Source organism: Heloderma suspectum, chromosome 7 (genome assembly GCF_057233095.1).
Source record: "Heloderma suspectum isolate Gila_16-S chromosome 7, 16-S_ref, whole genome shotgun sequence".
Classification (NCBI taxonomy): Eukaryota; Metazoa; Chordata; class Lepidosauria; order Squamata; family Helodermatidae; genus Heloderma; species Heloderma suspectum.
The window spans coordinates 37,245,834-37,262,865 of NC_139464.1; the positions used below are offsets into that span (position 1 = coordinate 37,245,834).

At 44.6% G+C, this 17,032-nt stretch overlaps 1 protein-coding gene across 1 annotated transcript in view; it reads left to right on the plus strand.

Moving 5' to 3' along the window:
• Positions 1-17,032, plus strand: part of ABTB3 (ankyrin repeat and BTB domain containing 3) — a 353,911-nt gene that overhangs the window by 279,713 nt on the left and 57,166 nt on the right. The window contains exons 5-6 of the mRNA XM_084809681.1: positions 13,021-13,186; positions 16,740-16,829. Of these exons, the coding sequence (XP_084665807.1) occupies positions 13,021-13,186; positions 16,740-16,829 (256 nt within the window). The remainder of the gene's footprint in view (positions 1-13,020; positions 13,187-16,739; positions 16,830-17,032) is intronic.

Here is a 17,032-nt window from a genome sequence, read left to right on the forward strand (position 1 = left end):
ACTGATGCAGGAACAACTACAGATGCAGAAACGGCTTGTTTTCCACGTTCATACTTTAGCTAGGGAGCTGTTGGTGGGTGGCGCCATGTTTTTTACACCCTTTTCTTAAGCTTGCATCCTTCCTGCCAAAAGCTGGACCTGTGAGTTGACAACACAGACAGATTGCCGATATGTCAATAGGGATTAAGGATCTCTCCTGTGAAGTGCAATGCAATTAATTACAGGGTAGATGGTCCTAGTGCTCAGAGTAGGGAGCTCCCTGCATAACTGGTGTTCAGTCAGCTAAGGGGGGTGGGGAATCCTTTTGTTTTGAACAGTGTTGTTAATTTCCTGTGGTTACGTGAGTATTCCAGTATTTCAAATGAATCATAGAATCATAGAATAGTAAGGTTGGAAGGGACCTATAAGACCATTGAGTCCCACCCCCTGCTCAATGAAATCTGATTCATCTGCTAAGCACCTATGCGCCTCTCACTCTCCTCCAGGCATTCAGAGATATTTAATTATTTCTTTTTCTACACTATTTTTTTTGTCTAATAGGTTTTCAAATTGTGATTTGCATTGATATTGTTTTGGGATTGGGATCGGGATCGGGCTAAATGACCTCGGAGGGATCCTTTCCAACTTTGTGGTTCTTGATTCTAAGAGAGAGGGTAGGCCTGATAGTTGGCCAGGCATATTATCTGGCTGGGTACTTTCTATTGTTAAGGAAACTATGGTGATAGGTTGCCCAGGACCTTCTTTTTGTTAAGGAGATTAGCTTCAACAAAGGCTAAGAAAGCAGCCAGAGATTCCTTCTAGAAGGGGGCATATCTTTCTTCCTCCACCTTCTCCCTGCTCCCTGATGTCATCCAGCTGTGCCTGCATAAATGTAAGCAGCTGGTAGTGTGAGGCAGTCTGAGACAGATGGGTAACAGGATCAGAGAGCTCTGGGAAATTTGGGGGTGTCTCTTGGGGTGCTTAAACTGTGAATTTCCACCTGTGCTCAGCTTGCATATTTGTTGTTGTTGTTCAGTCGTTCAGTCGTGTCCGACTCTTCGTGACCCCATGAACCATAGCACGCCAGGCCTTCCTGTCCTGCGCTGTCTCCCGGAGCGTGCTCAAGTTCATATTCATTGCATCCGTGATGCTATCTAGCCATCTCATCCTCTGCCGTCCCCTTCTCCTTTTGCCTTCAGTCTTTCCCAGCATCAGGGTCTTTTCCAGGGAGTTTTCTCTTCGCATTAGGTGGCCAAAATATTGGAGCTTCAGCTTCAGTATCTGTCCTTCCAATGAACACTCAGGGTTGATTTCCTTTAGGATTGACTGATTTGACCTCCTTGCAGTCCAGGGGACTCGTAAGAGTCTTCTCCAGCACCACAGTTCGAAAGCATCAATTCTTCGGCGCTCAGCCTTCCTTATAGTCCAGCTCTCACAGCCATACATTACTACTGGGAAAACCATAGCTTTGATTAGACGGACCTTTGTCGGCAAGGTGATGTCTCTGCTTCTTACTATGCTGTCTAGGTTGGCCATAGCTTTCCTCCCAAGGAGCAAGCGTCTTTTAATTTCATGGCTACAGTCACCGTCTGCGGTGATCTTGGAGCCCAAGAAAGTAAAATCTGTCACTGCTTCCATTTCTTCCCCTTCTATATGCCAGGAAGTGATAGGGCCAGATGACATGATCTTAGTTTTTTTAACGTTGAGTTTCAAACCAGCTTTTGCACTCTCCTCTTTCACCCTCCCCCTTCATGGATCACTGCCTTGTTGTGGCGAAGGGGCTTGCGTAACTCAGTGAAGCCATAAGCTATGCCGTGCAGGGCCACCCAAGACGGACAGGTCATGGCAGAGGGTTCTGACAAAATGTGGTCCACTGGAGAAGGAAATGGCAACCCACTCCACTATTCTTGCCAAGAAAACCCCATGGAACGTATCACAAGGCTAAAAGAGATGACGCCGGAAGATGAGCCCCTCAGGTTGGAAGGTGTCCAATATGCTACTGGGGAAGAGCAGAGGGTATTTCCAAGTAGCGCCAGAAAGAGTGAAGCGGCTGGGCCAAACCCGAAAGGACACTCAGCTGTGGATGTGTCTGGCGGTGAAAAGAAAATCCGATGCTGTAAAGAACAATATTGTTTAGGAACCTGGAATGTCAGATCAATGAATCAAGGTAAGCTGGAGGTGGTCAAACATGAGATGGCAAGATTGAACATCGACATCTTGGGAATCAGCGAACTAAAATGGACAGGCATGGGCGAATTTAATTCAGGTGACCATCATATCTACTATTGTGGGCAAGAATCCCTTAGAAGAAATGGAGTAGCACTCATCGTCAACAAAAGGGTGGGAAAAGCAGTACTGGGGTACAATCTTAAAAATGGTAGAATGATCTCAGTACGAATCCAAGGCAAACCATTCAACATCACAGTAATTCAAGTCTATGCCCCAACCACTGAGGCCGAAGAAGCTGAGGTTGATCGGTTCTATGAAGACCTACAACACCTTCTAGAACTAACACCCAAAAAAGATGTCCTCTTCATCATAGGGGATTGGAATGCTAAAGTAGGAAGTCAAGAAATCACCGGGATAACAGGCAGGCATGGCCTTGGTGTACCAAATGAAGCAGGACAAAAGCTAATAGAGTTTTGCCAAGAGAACATGCTGATCATAGCAAACACTCTTTTCCAACAGCATAAGAGGCGACTCTACACATGGACGTCACCAGATGGTCAATATCGAAATCAGATTGATTATGTCCTTTGCAGCCAAAGATGGAGAAGCTCCATACAGTCAGTAAAAACAAGACCTGGAGCTGACTGTGGCTCAGATCATGAGCTGCTTCTTGCAAAATTTCGGCTTAAATTGAAGAACGTCGGGAAAACCACTAAACCGTTCAGGTATGACCTCAGTCATATCCCTTCTGAATATACAGTGGAGGTGAGGAATAGATTTCAGGGATTAGACCTGATAGACAGAGTGCCTGAGGAACTATGGACGGAGGTCCGTAACATTGTTCAGGAGGCAGCAACAAAATCCGTCCCAAAGAAAAAGAAATGCAAGAAAGCCAAGTGGCTGTCTGATGAGGCTTTACAAGTAGCTCATGAAAGAAGGGAAGCGAAAAGCAAGGGAGAAAGGGGAAGATATATCCAACTGAATGCAGAGTTCCAGAGAATAGCAAGGAGAGACAAGAAGGCCTTCTTAAATGAACAATGCAAAGAAATCGAGGAAAACAACAGAATGGGAAAGACTAGAGATCTCTTCAAGAAAATTGGAGATCTCAAGGGAACGTTTTGTGCAAAGACGGGCATGATAAAGGACAAAGAAGGCAGGGACCTAACAGAAGCAGATGAGATTAAGAAGAGGTGGCAAGAATACACAGAAGAACTATACAGGAAAGATCTGAATGTCCCTGATAGCCATGATAGTGCGGTCACTGAACTTGAGCCGGACATCCTAGACAGTGAAGTCAAGTGGGCCTTAGGAAGCATTAGTAACAACAAAGCTAGCGGAGATGACAGTATTCCAGCCGAGCTATTTAAAATCCTAAAAGATGATGCTGTTAAAGTGCTGCATTCAATATGCCAACAAATCTGGAACACTCAACAGTGGCCACAAGACTGGAAAAGGTCAGTTTACATTCCAATTCCAAAGAAGGGCAACGCCAAAGAGTGTTCAAACTACCGCACAATTGCGCTCATTTCACATGCCAGCAAGGTGATGCTCAAAATCCTACAAGCTAGGCTTCAGCAGTATGCGAACCGAGAACTACCGGAAGTACAAGCTGGGTTTCGAAGAGGCAGAGGAACTAGAGATCAAATCGCCAACATTCGCTGCATCATGGAGAAAGCAAGAGAATTCCAGAAAAACGTCTATTTCTGCTTCATTGACTACGCTAAAGCCTTTGATTGTGTGGATCACAACAAACTGTGGCAAATTCTGAAAGTGATGGGAGTACCAGACCACCTTACCCGTCTCCTGAGAAACCTGTACGAGGGTCAAGAAGCAACAGTAAGAACCAGACATGGAACAACCGATTGGTTCCAAATTGGGAAAGGAGTACGACAAGGCTGCATATTGTCACCCTGCTTATTTAACTTATATGCAGAGTACATCATGAGAAATGCCGGGTTGGATGAATCAGAGGTCGGAATTAAGATTGCCGGGAGAATTATCAACAACCTCCGATATGCAGACGATACCACCCTAATGGCAGAAAGCGAAGAGGATCTCAAGAGCCTCTTGTTGAGGGTGAAAGAGGAGAGTGCAAAAGCTGGTTTGAAACTCAACATTAAAAAAACTAAGATCATGTCATCTGGCCCTATCACTTCCTGGCATATAGAAGGGGAAGAAATGGAAGCAGTGACAGATTTTACTTTCTTGGGCTCCAAGATCACCGCAGACGGTGACTGTAGCCATGAAATTAAAAGACGCTTGCTCCTTGGGAGGAAAGCTATGGCCAACCTAGACAGCATAGTAAGAAGCAGAGACATCACCTTGCCGACAAAGGTCCGTCTAATCAAAGCTATGGTTTTCCCAGTAGTAATGTATGGCTGTGAGAGCTGGACTATAAGGAAGGCTGAGCGCCGAAGAATTGATGCTTTCGAACTGTGGTGCTGGAGAAGACTCTTACGAGTCCCCTGGACTGCAAGGAGGTCCAATCAGTCCATCCTAAAGGAAATCAACCCTGAGTGCTCATTGGAAGGACAGATAATGAAGCTGAAGCTCCAATATTTTGGCCACCTAATGCGAAGAGAAAACTCCCTGGAAAAGACCCTGATGCTGGGAAAGACGGAAGGCAAAAGGAGAAGGGGACGGCAGAGGATGAGATGGCTCGATAGCATCACGGATGCAATGAATATGAACTTGAGCACGCTCCGGGAGAGAGCGCAGGACAGGAAGGCCTGGCGTGCTATGGTCCATGGGGTCACGAAGAGTCGGACACGACTGAACGACTGAACAACAACAACAACTTTCACCCTCAACAAGAGGCTCTTGAGATCCTCTTCGCTTTCTGCCATTAGGGTGGTATCGTCTGCATATCGGAGGTTGTTGATAATTCTCCCGGCAATCTTAATTCCGACCTGTGATTCATCCAACCCGGCATTTCTCATGATGTACTCTGCATATAAGTTAAATAAGCAGGGTGACAATATGCAGCCTTGTCGTACTCCTTTCCCAATTTTGAACCAATCGGTTGTTCCATGTCTGGTTCTTACTGTTGCTTCTTGACCCTCGTACAGGTTTCTCAGGAGACGGGTAAGGTGGTCTGGTAAATAAATGCAAATATTACAAAACACCAGCAAGCCTCCAGTGACCTCATTTCAAAGGAAACTAAAGCTATGTAGCGCTGAACCCCTGAAGCCTCATTTCTCAGAGAATTGGGGTGAGATTAACAATATTTTATCATTTGATTTGCAAGCTGTCCTGGGAATCTAAGGGTCAAAATGCAGGAAAGAAATAGTTTAAATAAATAAATTTAATAGCTGAGCATTTGAATTCATGAGAACCTCAGCTTTCTGTAAGAGGTAAAATGGCAAAGCATTAGTTTCTGAGCATTTGAATTCATGAGAACCTCAGCTTTCTGTAAGAGGTAAAATGGCAAAGCATTAGTTTCTGGCAGCGTGTATGGCGGTGAAGCACTGCTTGGGTGGTGATCCTGATCCAAAAGGCAAGACCAGGTGTCTGCAAAAGACTACCCTCTTCCAGGATACAGCTGGATATCCCTAGTGACCAACACACAATCCACAAATGACACCCAGTGCCTTGTCACTAGAAGACTCACAGCTGAACAAATGAAAAGTCTGTATTGAAAAGATTGTGTAGGAGACCCTTCCCCAACCTGCCCCCCTCCAAATATACAGAACTGCATCCCCATCATCTCCAGGGCATATCTGAGGGGCACACCAGGTTGGAGAAGGCTGGTGCAGGAGGTGATGCATAAGCTGTCTGGGCTGACTGATGAGTGATAGCTATTCCACACATTCATGTCATCCATTGATAACAGGTAATTAACTGATAAGCATGCCTCGATGACCTCAGCCTTACTCATATATTTCTCCCTGGCACCACATCACTTCGTGTGTGTGTGTGTGTGTGTGTGTGTGTGTGTTTTAATCTAATAAAATAGATTCCCCCCCCCCTAAATCTTGCAAAAAAATATATATAGATGCAAAGCAAAGCTCAGTGGTAGAATACATGCTTTGCATGCAGAAGGTCCTAATCCCTGGCATCTTTGGTGTTTGTTTTTTAAAGGATCAGGTAGCAAGTGATATTTATTTCTAATTATTTTTATGCTGTCCTTTGGTCATATTCCGAGGGCAGTTTTACAAAAGGATGATGAGAAAGACTTTGCCTGAGATCACGGAGTGCTACTGCCAGGTAGAGTAGACAGCGCTGAATTAGATGGACAAATAGTTTGATGTAAGGGAGCTATTTATGAGCAGGTTTACATTCAAGTAAGGGCACAATCCTATGTCTGGTTAGATAGAAAAAAGTCCTACAGCTCCCAGAATGCCCCAGCCAGCCATGGTGGCTTGGGAAAGCTAGGAGTTCTAGGACTCTTTTTCTGTCTAAACATGCATAGGATTGCGCCTTAAGAGAACTAAGTAAAAGAGAAAAGCACAAACTGTATTAATTTGTATAATTAACACAGAGGACAGCACTTGAGGTTTTCCGGGTGTAGAACTTGATGTTTTGGCACAGTATATGGAAGAATTTCAGAATTGCCCACAAAGGAAAAGAGAACAATAGGAAGCAATCTTATGGCCGCTAGTCAGCAGCTTGACGGCCATAGGATACGTCCGTTTCCGGGAACTGACCTCGGAGCCTACATTCCAAGGAAAGTTCACTGAGAACCAACCTCCCCCCTCCCCCCGCGCTGCCTCACAGGCAGCTCGGAATGGCCCTGCACTCCCAAGAGGAGCACAGAGCAGTGAAAACAGGGTGTTCCAGGGGGCATTCCGGGGCAGGAAAGACAGAAATGCTGGTACGACATGTCCTATGTGTTGTCTGGCAGCCTGCTCCCCTGCTCCGCCTTTCCGCGGCTAGGCAGCAAACATCAGCTGTCTAGCTGCAGATGCAGGGTGGCTGAAGTGCAGAAGGGACAATCACCTCCACAGTTCTCCTGCCCTGCATTGGATAGGCATTCGCCTCCAAGTTCGGAGGTGTCCACCTATCCCTGTAGGATTGCACCCTAAATGTATTGGCCAATGAAAGTAAACTTGTTTTATTGTTGGAAGTTGATGCATGAATTCTGGTGACGAAAGGCTGGCACCTTTCATTCGTTTCATTAATTTACTAGGAAACAGACCTGCCTTCGCACAGGTCAGAACAGCCCGTTGTTTGATACAGGGAGGCTTTCAAGCACACTTACACAGCTATCAGACCTGGACACATGGGCCTGGTTTGCATGATCACCACAGCCCACCATGGCTTCAAACTGTATCGATGGCAAAACTATACACTGGTTTGGGAAGTCTGCCACCTAGTGAGCGAAGGTGATACTGCAGGCTTCAAACACACATGTTTAAATTAATTAAGATTAATTATTCCAGTTCATTTCCAGGCCCAATTCAAAGTGCTGGTCTTGACTTATAAAGCTCTACATGGCTTGGGACCTGATAGAATGCCTCCTCCCATATGTATCTGCCCATACTTTAATGTCATCCATGGAAACCCTTCTTCAAGTGTTGCCTCATTCTGAGGCTTCAGGGGTGGCACAAGAGATAGGATTTTTTTGGTGGTGGCCCCCCAGCTCTGGAATGCCCTACCAAGGGAAAGTTGCCTGGTGCCCACATTGCTCTCTTTTTTGCACCAGGCTAAGATTTTCCTGTTCTCCCAGGCTTTATAAGTTTTTTAAGGGCTTTTAAAGTTTTAAAATTATTTTTGAACATTTTAGTATTGTTGTGTTTTATTATTTTAGTCCCTGCAATTTGGTTTTACCTTATACCTGATATTGTATTCTGTGCTGAGTTGGCACATTTATTAGCTTTATATTTTTAATTTTATTGTAATCTTATTCACATTATTATGTTTTTGTAAAGCACAGAAATATTTTTATGCTTTTAATAAATTTAATACATAAATAAAAGGGATTTTTTTTACAGTTCCTTAATGTCATTAGTCTTTCTTGCCAAGACAAATTTATTTCTTGCACAGGACTGGCATTGTCTTTGGATATGTGGCTCTAGCAAGTAGCCAGTCCCTGTTTTTTGTTTGGTTTAAAAGCCTGGAAGCAATCTCTAGGAGCAGATGTGTACATCTGGGCAACTGCATTTGGACGGGTTAGCTTTATTTGCATTGGCCAACTTTCTAAGTGCCTCTTGTCTTAACATTTCAACTTCACTTCTAGAAATAGTTCTTCCTTGCCGCACCCGATTTCACACATCCGTTACCTCAACAGGCACTCTTGAAACATACAGTCCTACAGGTTTGTCTTGCTTAACCATTTCTCGTAGGCCTTTCCATGTGCTCTTTATCTATTTGTGGCGGCCTTAACCATTTGTATATTTCTTGTTGTACCGCACTGGGCCAGTGCAGACATAATGAGGCGAGTCTCAGGTTGGGAGAGGCTGCAGGACACATGGTCCTTTAGCGGCCTAGAAATATTTTACATACATACATACATACATGCACTGACCAGCTCTGTTGCTTAACTCGATTGAAACCCTGGTTAAGTAAAGTAGCTGGATAGCTTGAACCTTCGGTAACGTTTGCCAACACATGTGTTAAACACAGTTAAGGTAGGAGGGAAGGATTCACTGCAGGGAAGAAGCATGCCAAGGCTGGCCCTCTCATGAGACAGGGTGAATCCCCCATTTCAGGTAGCAGTGTGGGAGAAGCAGCAAATTGTGTGCTCCACCCACCCATCGGGAGCACACCCCGTTGCTGGGTGCTGCAGAGAGCCCCGCCAGCTGCTCTCCCCCTGCAGCATTGGCTGCAGGGGGAGAGCAGGGCCCGGGGGGGCTTTCCAGAGCTGCCACCCACCCAGAGCATGCACTCGAGTGCTGCAGGGTGGGCAGCAGCTTCAGAGAGCGCTGCTGCAGTGCCACAAGGCAGCGGCAGCTCTGGAGAGCAGCTTCAGAGAGCAAATGCTGCAGCGGGGGAATGGCCAGTGGTGCTCTCCAGGGCTGCCGTCTGGGACTCTCTGCGTGAGCCAGAGGGTGGATGGGCTCTCTGTAGAGGGGGTCCTTCCCCAGAGCCAGCCATTTGGGCCTGGCTGTGGCAGGCTCTTGGAAGAGCTGCTCTGGCCAGAGCAGCCAACACAGCTCTTCAGAGAGCCCAAGTGACGACAATGGCCTCAGGGGTGGGGATGTGCAGTGGCAGGAGGGTGGGATGTGATGGGGTGGGGGCTGAGGTGGCAGTGTGGGGGGGGGTGAGTGCAGATGTACTCTCCTGACTCAGATGTCAGGAGAGCTTGCACTCATGCTGGAGCATGCAGTCTTGCAGCGCGCTCTGTCTATTAAACACAGTTGCAGGATTGGTCACATTCCCTCTGTGCTTGCGCTGTCAGGGTCACTGGTCATGATAGCCATGTTAAGGGCCAGACTCCCTGTTGCGTTAGCTGCATAGTTCTTGCCTTGAGTGCAGGTTGTTTTCCCCCCACAAATTGCCAGCCTGGGCCCAACAATATTGATTGGAACCATTGCGTGTGTGTGTGGGGGGGGGGGGGTGTTATGGGGAATTTTAACTCTGACCCCCATTGTGGTCCTGATCTGCAGTTTTGGGTAGTGCAAACTGCAGGTGCATCCCACCCATCCAGATCGGCACTACAGCAGGAGGCAAAGGGTTAAAGTCCCTACCGTGCCCCCCCCCACACACACACACTGTAGGTCAGCTTCCCCAAGCTGGCACCTTCCAGATATGTTGGGACTGTAATTCCCATAATTCCCATGGCCATTGAGCCTGCTGGCTGGGAATCATGGGACTTGAACACAAGTCCCAACACATCTGGAAGGCACCAAGTTGGGGAAGTGTGACCTAGGAGATGCTGGTAGACCTGTACTGCCATTACACTGGGTTGTATCCACTGTTACTCCAGTTTAAGTCTCATTCATTTCAGTGGGTCTACTCCAAGTAGAACTAACATTGGATACAGTCCAATAGATCCATTGCTTCAAAGACACGGATAAACTGTTTCTTTTGTAATTCTAAGCTTGTGTTATCTGGTCTAAGAGACTGATGTTGTAAGTAGTGAACATTGCGAGCTGTGGCAGGAATTCTCAAACTTTGCCTTGACCAGTCAAGAGCAAAACTGTTCTATGCTCCTTAAGTGCAATTTTGGATGTGGTAACTGTGAACATTCGAGATTACATTGAACTCTTGTTGTTCTTAATAGTAAAGCTGCTTCCCCCACCCCTAAATATGCACTTTGTGATAAACTCACAAAACTTGGTCTATACAGAAGATACCTTATGAAGCTCAAATTAAGATGGGAATGCCTTCCTGATATTCTCAAAATTATAATAGGCTGATTTTGTAACTAATTGGGGATAATTATAAATATGTGATACCCACATCATGAACTGATGATGATCTCAGGTGCTGTGGGTCTGATTTGCATCTTCTTTATATCTGCATAAAGAGCACTAACCAGGTGGTAGTTTTATCTACAATTATTAATTACGCTATCTGCAACTGAAATTGCTTGAATTCTTGCACATCTCCTGTAATTATCTTTAAAATTGTATGGGTTTTAGTATAGAATCCTTTTTTGGAGATGGTAACTCATAGAATTAGCTTTAAATGTTTTTTGTGTTTTTGAAATCAGCTCTGATTTTTGCCTAAACATAGAATCATAGGGTTGGTGCCTACAAGACCGTTGAGTCCAACCCCCTGCTCCATGCAGGAAGTTTGATTCCCAGGCGGTCTCCCATCCAGGGACTACCCAGGGCTGACCCTGCTTAGCTTCCGAGATCAGACGAGATCAGGCTTATGCTGCAATAGATTATGTTGAATTGTACGTGTGTAGCTGTCACTAGGATGGCCTGACCCTGCACATAGGAGTAGCATACTCAGGGCCAGCATACAAGATGGGTGCGGAGGAGCTATACTCACTCACTCCTCTCTGCACATAGGACCAGAGCAGGGGAGATGTATCATCTGATCCAACCCAGTAAAGCTATCAGCAACAAACCAGCAATGAAATGACCTGCTTAGAGCTGCGAATCTCCTTAAAGGAAGTGTGGGATAGAACTGCAATCAATCAAATACTGTGGGCGCTATCCTGTTCAGCACTAGAACTAGCATAAATTGCTCAGCACTAGCATAAGCTGCATCTTAGTGCAAAGTCTCTAGTAGTGTTTGCTGGCCCAAAGGATTTCCCCAGGAAACCTGTCGTGCCAGGAGACAGTATTGACATTGAGTGAGACGCAGTGGTGGGCAACATATTCCCCTCCCCCAGATGTTTTGGCCTACAACTCCCGTGATCCCTCACCATCGGCTATGCTGGATAGGGCTGATGGAAGTTGTAAGCCAAAACATCTAGGGGGCCACAAAGTTGCCCACCCCGATCTAGAGGTAGGTTATGCTAATGCAACATAATTTACGTTAACGCTAGTGCTGAAGAGGATACTGCCCTACATTTTTATTTGTTTTATTTAAATTACTTATATACCGATTGATATCATAAACATTTAATTGTAACTGTTTTTTAGCTGTTTTAAATTGTTTTTAAATTTTGCATCTTAAAATATTTTATATTATGTTGTATTTTGGGCTTGCAATTTTTGTGAACTGCTCAGAGAGCTTTGACTATTGGGGGGGTATAGAAATGAAATGAATGAAATGAAGTGGTTTACATTTTAAAAAAATACATAAAATACAGTATACAAACAATGTAAAAACAATAATAAATACATGGAGGGAGCAATCCTATGGCCGCTAGTCAGCGGCTAAATGGCCATAGGATATGTCATTTTCTGGAAACCGACCTTGGAGCCTGCACTCCAAGGTCTGTTCCTGGAGAACCAACCTTCCCCCTCCGCCCAGCGTTGCCTCGCAGGCAGCTCAGAATGGCCCCATGCTTCGTGCTCAGAAGAGGAGCACGGAGCGGCAAAAATGGGGCGTTCCGGGGCAGGGAAGGCGGAAATGCTGGTATGACACATCCTATGTGTCGTACCTGGAGCTGCTTCCCCTGCTCCGCCTTCCCGTGGCTAGATAGCTGAAATCGGCTGTCTAGCCACAAATGCAGGGCGGCTGAAACACAGAGGAGACGATCCCTTCTGCGCTTCTCCTGCCCTGCATTGGATAGGCGGTCACCTCTGAGTTCAGAGGCGACCACCTATCCTCATAGGATTGCGCCCTAAAAGCATTACAAAAGTAATAAAACAACACAATGCGATTATAAGTCAGGGAAAGCCTGAGTGTGTCTTCAAGAGATATCTAAAGTTCACCACTTATATGTAACATAAGCCTTTAAATGTAGAACTAGAATCATAGGATTATAGGCTTGGAAGGAACCTTGGAAATCATTTAGTCCAACCTTCTGCTCAGTGGAGGATCTGCAATGCAGGATGCAATGATAGCATTCCTGACAGATGGCTATCCCACCTCTGCTTAAATACCTCCAGCAGAAGAGAGCCCATCACCTCCTGAAGTGGACTGCTGGACTGTTGAACCACGACGATGTGAAGGTTATGCTAAGCTGGCTTCCCTGCAGTTTCCACGCATTGATTCTGTCCTTGGCAATGCTACCTTTTCCCTGATGCTCTGTGCCATTAACACCCACTTGATAGGCAAATATTCTACCAGTGCTGCATCTCCATGTTGGCGGAGCCTGCACAGTTTTGACTTCCTGCTTGCTGCTTAAGGGACAGAGCCTCTGTCATGGTAAAAAGAAAGTGGCAAACATAACTGTTTCCTAACCTTTAGGAAACTGCTTTTGTAGTGCGGTCGGATTCATTGCCCGAGATCCTCCTTGACAGATTATTATACAGATTGTTTATAGCAATGGTGATAGATGTCATTCAAAGGCAAAATATAGCACTGGCAAAATGAATGGTGAAGGTCTCTTTGAGGAGCATAACTGTTTTCTTCCATTTGCAGAATTGATGACTGCTTCTGTGCTTCTCGGAAACTGGATGCAGTAGCCACTGAAGCAAAATTCAAGCAGGACCTGGGGTTCCGAATGTTGACCTGCGGCCGAACAGATCTGGTCAAACAGGCCATATCTTTGCTGGGACCAGATGGAATTAACAGCATGAGCGAACAGGTACAAAAAAGAAAATCAAAACCTACTTTAAAATTGAAAATTGATTTTTTTTAATTGAAATTTTAAAAATTGAAACTATTTAAGAAAATAGCCTCCCGTAATATGCATATCTGATGAGTTTTCTCTAGTATTTATTTATTTATTTATTTAAACCATTTATATCCCACCCTATATCATTAAGATCTCAGGGTAGTGTACAGATAAAATCAATTTAAACAATATAAAACAATGAATAATTTAAACAGCTAAAAGCATATTAAACCATTAAGCAAGCTAATACCAATTAGAAAATCTAAAACAATAAAACAGTTAACACAGTGTGCAACTTTAGGGAATTCCATTTAACCCTCAAAGGCTTTGGTGAAAAGCTGTGTTTTAATTTGGAGCCAAAACGAAACCAATGTCTGCAGTAATCGGGCCTTCAAGGAGAGGGCATTCCACAGCCAAGGGGAGGGGATTCCATAGCCGGGGTGCCACAGCAGAGAAGGCCCTCTCTCATGTCCCTCCATAGTGTATGTCTTGCACTGGTGGGACACAGAGGAGGGCCTCTCCAACATATCTCAGTCCTTGGGCAGGCATATAGAGGGAGAGGCGCTCCCTCAAATATCTTTCTTGCAGAACTGGTGGTCTGGTTAATCCTTTTTCTGATATATGATTTGGAATATGGACTGAGTATACTACCAAGAAAGCACTCCTGGGAGGACAGGATTAACAGCTCCCACCACTATATCCACCCAGTCTCTCTCTGCTTCTCACCTCTCCTAAATTTAAGATATTTCTTCTTTCCTTCTTTCCCCTGTGACTCTTGTGCTGACTTAACTATCCTTTCCTGGCTGCATCTGTGCCTAATGCTATTGTCAAAGTAACACTAATCACAAGGGATATGTTGATCAGCAGCAGTAGGTATTTCTGATTAATACAAATTTGCAGCCAGGAGTCTCTGTAGCAAAGGGTCAGCTAATCTAGTTTTCCTCCAAACAGGGCAGCATTTCCCTAGAGCTAGCAGCACTCAACACTGCTGTCTGGCATTTCATTTAAAATTAAGTCGCTATGTACAGTGGACAAGCATACAAAGTGTCTACTCCTCCAACTGTTAACAATATTGGCAGTGAGTATAAAGCGCATGAATCTGAGCTGTCAAAAAGAAGCTCATTAAATTGCTAGAGGAACATTTTCACAAAATAAAGGCCCAATCTTCTGATTTTTGTACAAGAAAAGAATAATAGAGTAGAGTCCTGACTGTGTAGGATTTAAATGTTCATCTTGGTGAAGACAGGACAGCATGAATAAAAAAAGGCCTAACAAAGGATTTTTGTGAGAAGTTCTTTAAGTCACTCATACTGTTAAACATCCCACATCTATTTTTGTAAAGAAAATTGCTTGGTTCAGATGCTTATTTGAGCCAAAGATCCAGTTTCTATGACAGGTGGGCAAACGCATGCACGCATACACACACACGCATAGAGTCTTCATCACGCTTGACCATATAGTTTGTTTATTTGTTATGCTTTTTCCTCTCCTTACTCCATGTTGCTCAGGCTACCATACACAATTCTCCCCCCTCCTATTTTATCCTCACAGCTACCCTGTGAGGTAGGTTAGGGTGAGAGTGAGAGTGAGAGTGAGTGGGCCGCGATCACCCAGTGAGCTTCATGGCTCAAATGGGGATTTGAACCCAGGTCTCGCTTCTCCCAGTCTAACACTGTAACCACTACACCACACTGTCTCTCCGCATGGATGTGCATAAAGTGATGCTGTGCCAAAACAACCTTTTTTAAGGAGGAAGAATTGCATTGTCTCTTCCTCTGAAAACATGGTTATTTTCACAGAGAACTCATGTTAAATGTTATATTCTGTGCGTGGTGGAGAGGGGCTTGCATATCCACTCCTCCACCATGGGTATAGGAAGACGTTCGGCCCAGGTAAGCATTTTACCAGGCCAACGTTAATACTAAGTGCAGAAGATTGAGAAGTCTAGTTTTATTATTTACAATACAACTGAAACAGAGAACTGTGATTAGCTGCCCAGTCCAATCAAGGCCCAATTCATATGTTCAAGAAGCCACATGAGCGATCTTGTGAAATACAACTGCAGGGAGGCTGATCAGCACAGCAAACCATTTGTAGGAGTGCTCCTAACACAGTGCAGGCAATTTTAACCGTGAATTGCGGTTTGAGTTCCAAGCAATTACCTACATGAATGCTTGAAATTATTATTTGAGCCTAATTCATGCCACAGCAATACACAAATACATACTGACTCTGGCCATTGATCCATCCACCTCAGGAATCTCCAGGTTTCAGAGAGAGGTCTTTCCCAGCTTTACTTAGAGATGGCAGGACCTGGAACCCTTTGCATATAAAGTGTGCGCTCCAACACTGAGCTATGGCCCTTCCCTCGCTAAGCTGCAGCCCTTCTTATATACTAATAGTTGCAATCCTAAACATTCTTGCTTCGCCATACCATGGAAATTAACAGGATTCAATTTTTTTATTTTATTGATTAGAAATTATAAACAGTATAACAAGTAACCAATGTTTCCATTATTCCATTTGTTACAGAATGATTACTACAAGATGATTGTCCCCAAAACAGTATTTCTACAATAGTCGCCTCCATTCTACATCGATTCTATTCACAATCCATCTTAAGATTCTGTTAGGCTGCAAGAGACTTATGGGCAGGATCCCAGTTGACATTGTGCTAGCAAAAACTAAGTTCCGAACTACAGCATGTACAAGGGGAGAATCCAACTAAAGTTACATTTGCACAAGTGCAGTTGTGCAAAGCAGTTGTGCAACCCATTGTGCATTATACTTGCACAACCTGTGGTGCAAGCAGTGGTTGCACAACCGGTTGCACAGTGGGTTGCACAGATGTAATGCGCGACCGCTTCCACAATGGAAAGATTCAGTGGAGCTCACTAGTGCTATTGGAATTTGTGGAATGACACCATTGGATACTGCCCTTTGTAACATATGTGAGGGATTTGGGATAGATATGCCTGTTATGTTTCTAGTAAGACGATACATTTAAAGCACTATTTTATTTATTTATTTATTTATTGCATTTATACCCCACCTTTCTCCCTCTCGCAAGGAACTCAAGGCGGCTTACATTATCCTCCTCCTCACCGTTGTATCCTCACAACAACAACCCTGTGAGGTAGGTTGGGCTGAGAGTCTGTGACTGGCCCAAAGTCACCCAGTGAGCTTCCATGGCCAAGTGGGGACTAGAACCCAGATCTCCCGGCTCCCAGTCCGTCACTCTCACCACTACACTACACTGGCTCTCCAGTTATTTTAAATAACTGTTTAAATAACTCCAGTTTATTTTAAATAAACCCATGCCACAGGAAACTCATCATATATTCTAAAATGCATATTAGCATAATACCTTTATTAGGCCAACTAAAAGTTCACAAAAATATTTAAGCCTTCAAGATCTTTTGTGATCTTTTGGTTTTATTTAGGAATTTTTCTTATGGTCAACATGTTGGTTCCCCCGCCCCCCCAAACAGCTATGAATATATTGACATTGATGTTCACACAGGGCATGACTCCACTGATGTATGCTTGTGTGAGGGGCGATGAGGCCATGGTTCAGATGTTGCTGGATGCAGGAGCAGATCTAAATGCTGAGGTGAGGTTATTCTTGTGATTACATGCGTTCTGTTGACATCTTTGTGAACATGTTAAAGTTATGGTGGGCTCCAGAGGTCCAGTGTCAAGGATGCCAACATTTGAAAATGAAATGTCCATTATGGGTCTTCCCAGAACTTGGTAGTGAAGTAAAATGTACTTACGAGGGCTGTTTGTTTTTTTAAATAAATGTTGTCCTTCATG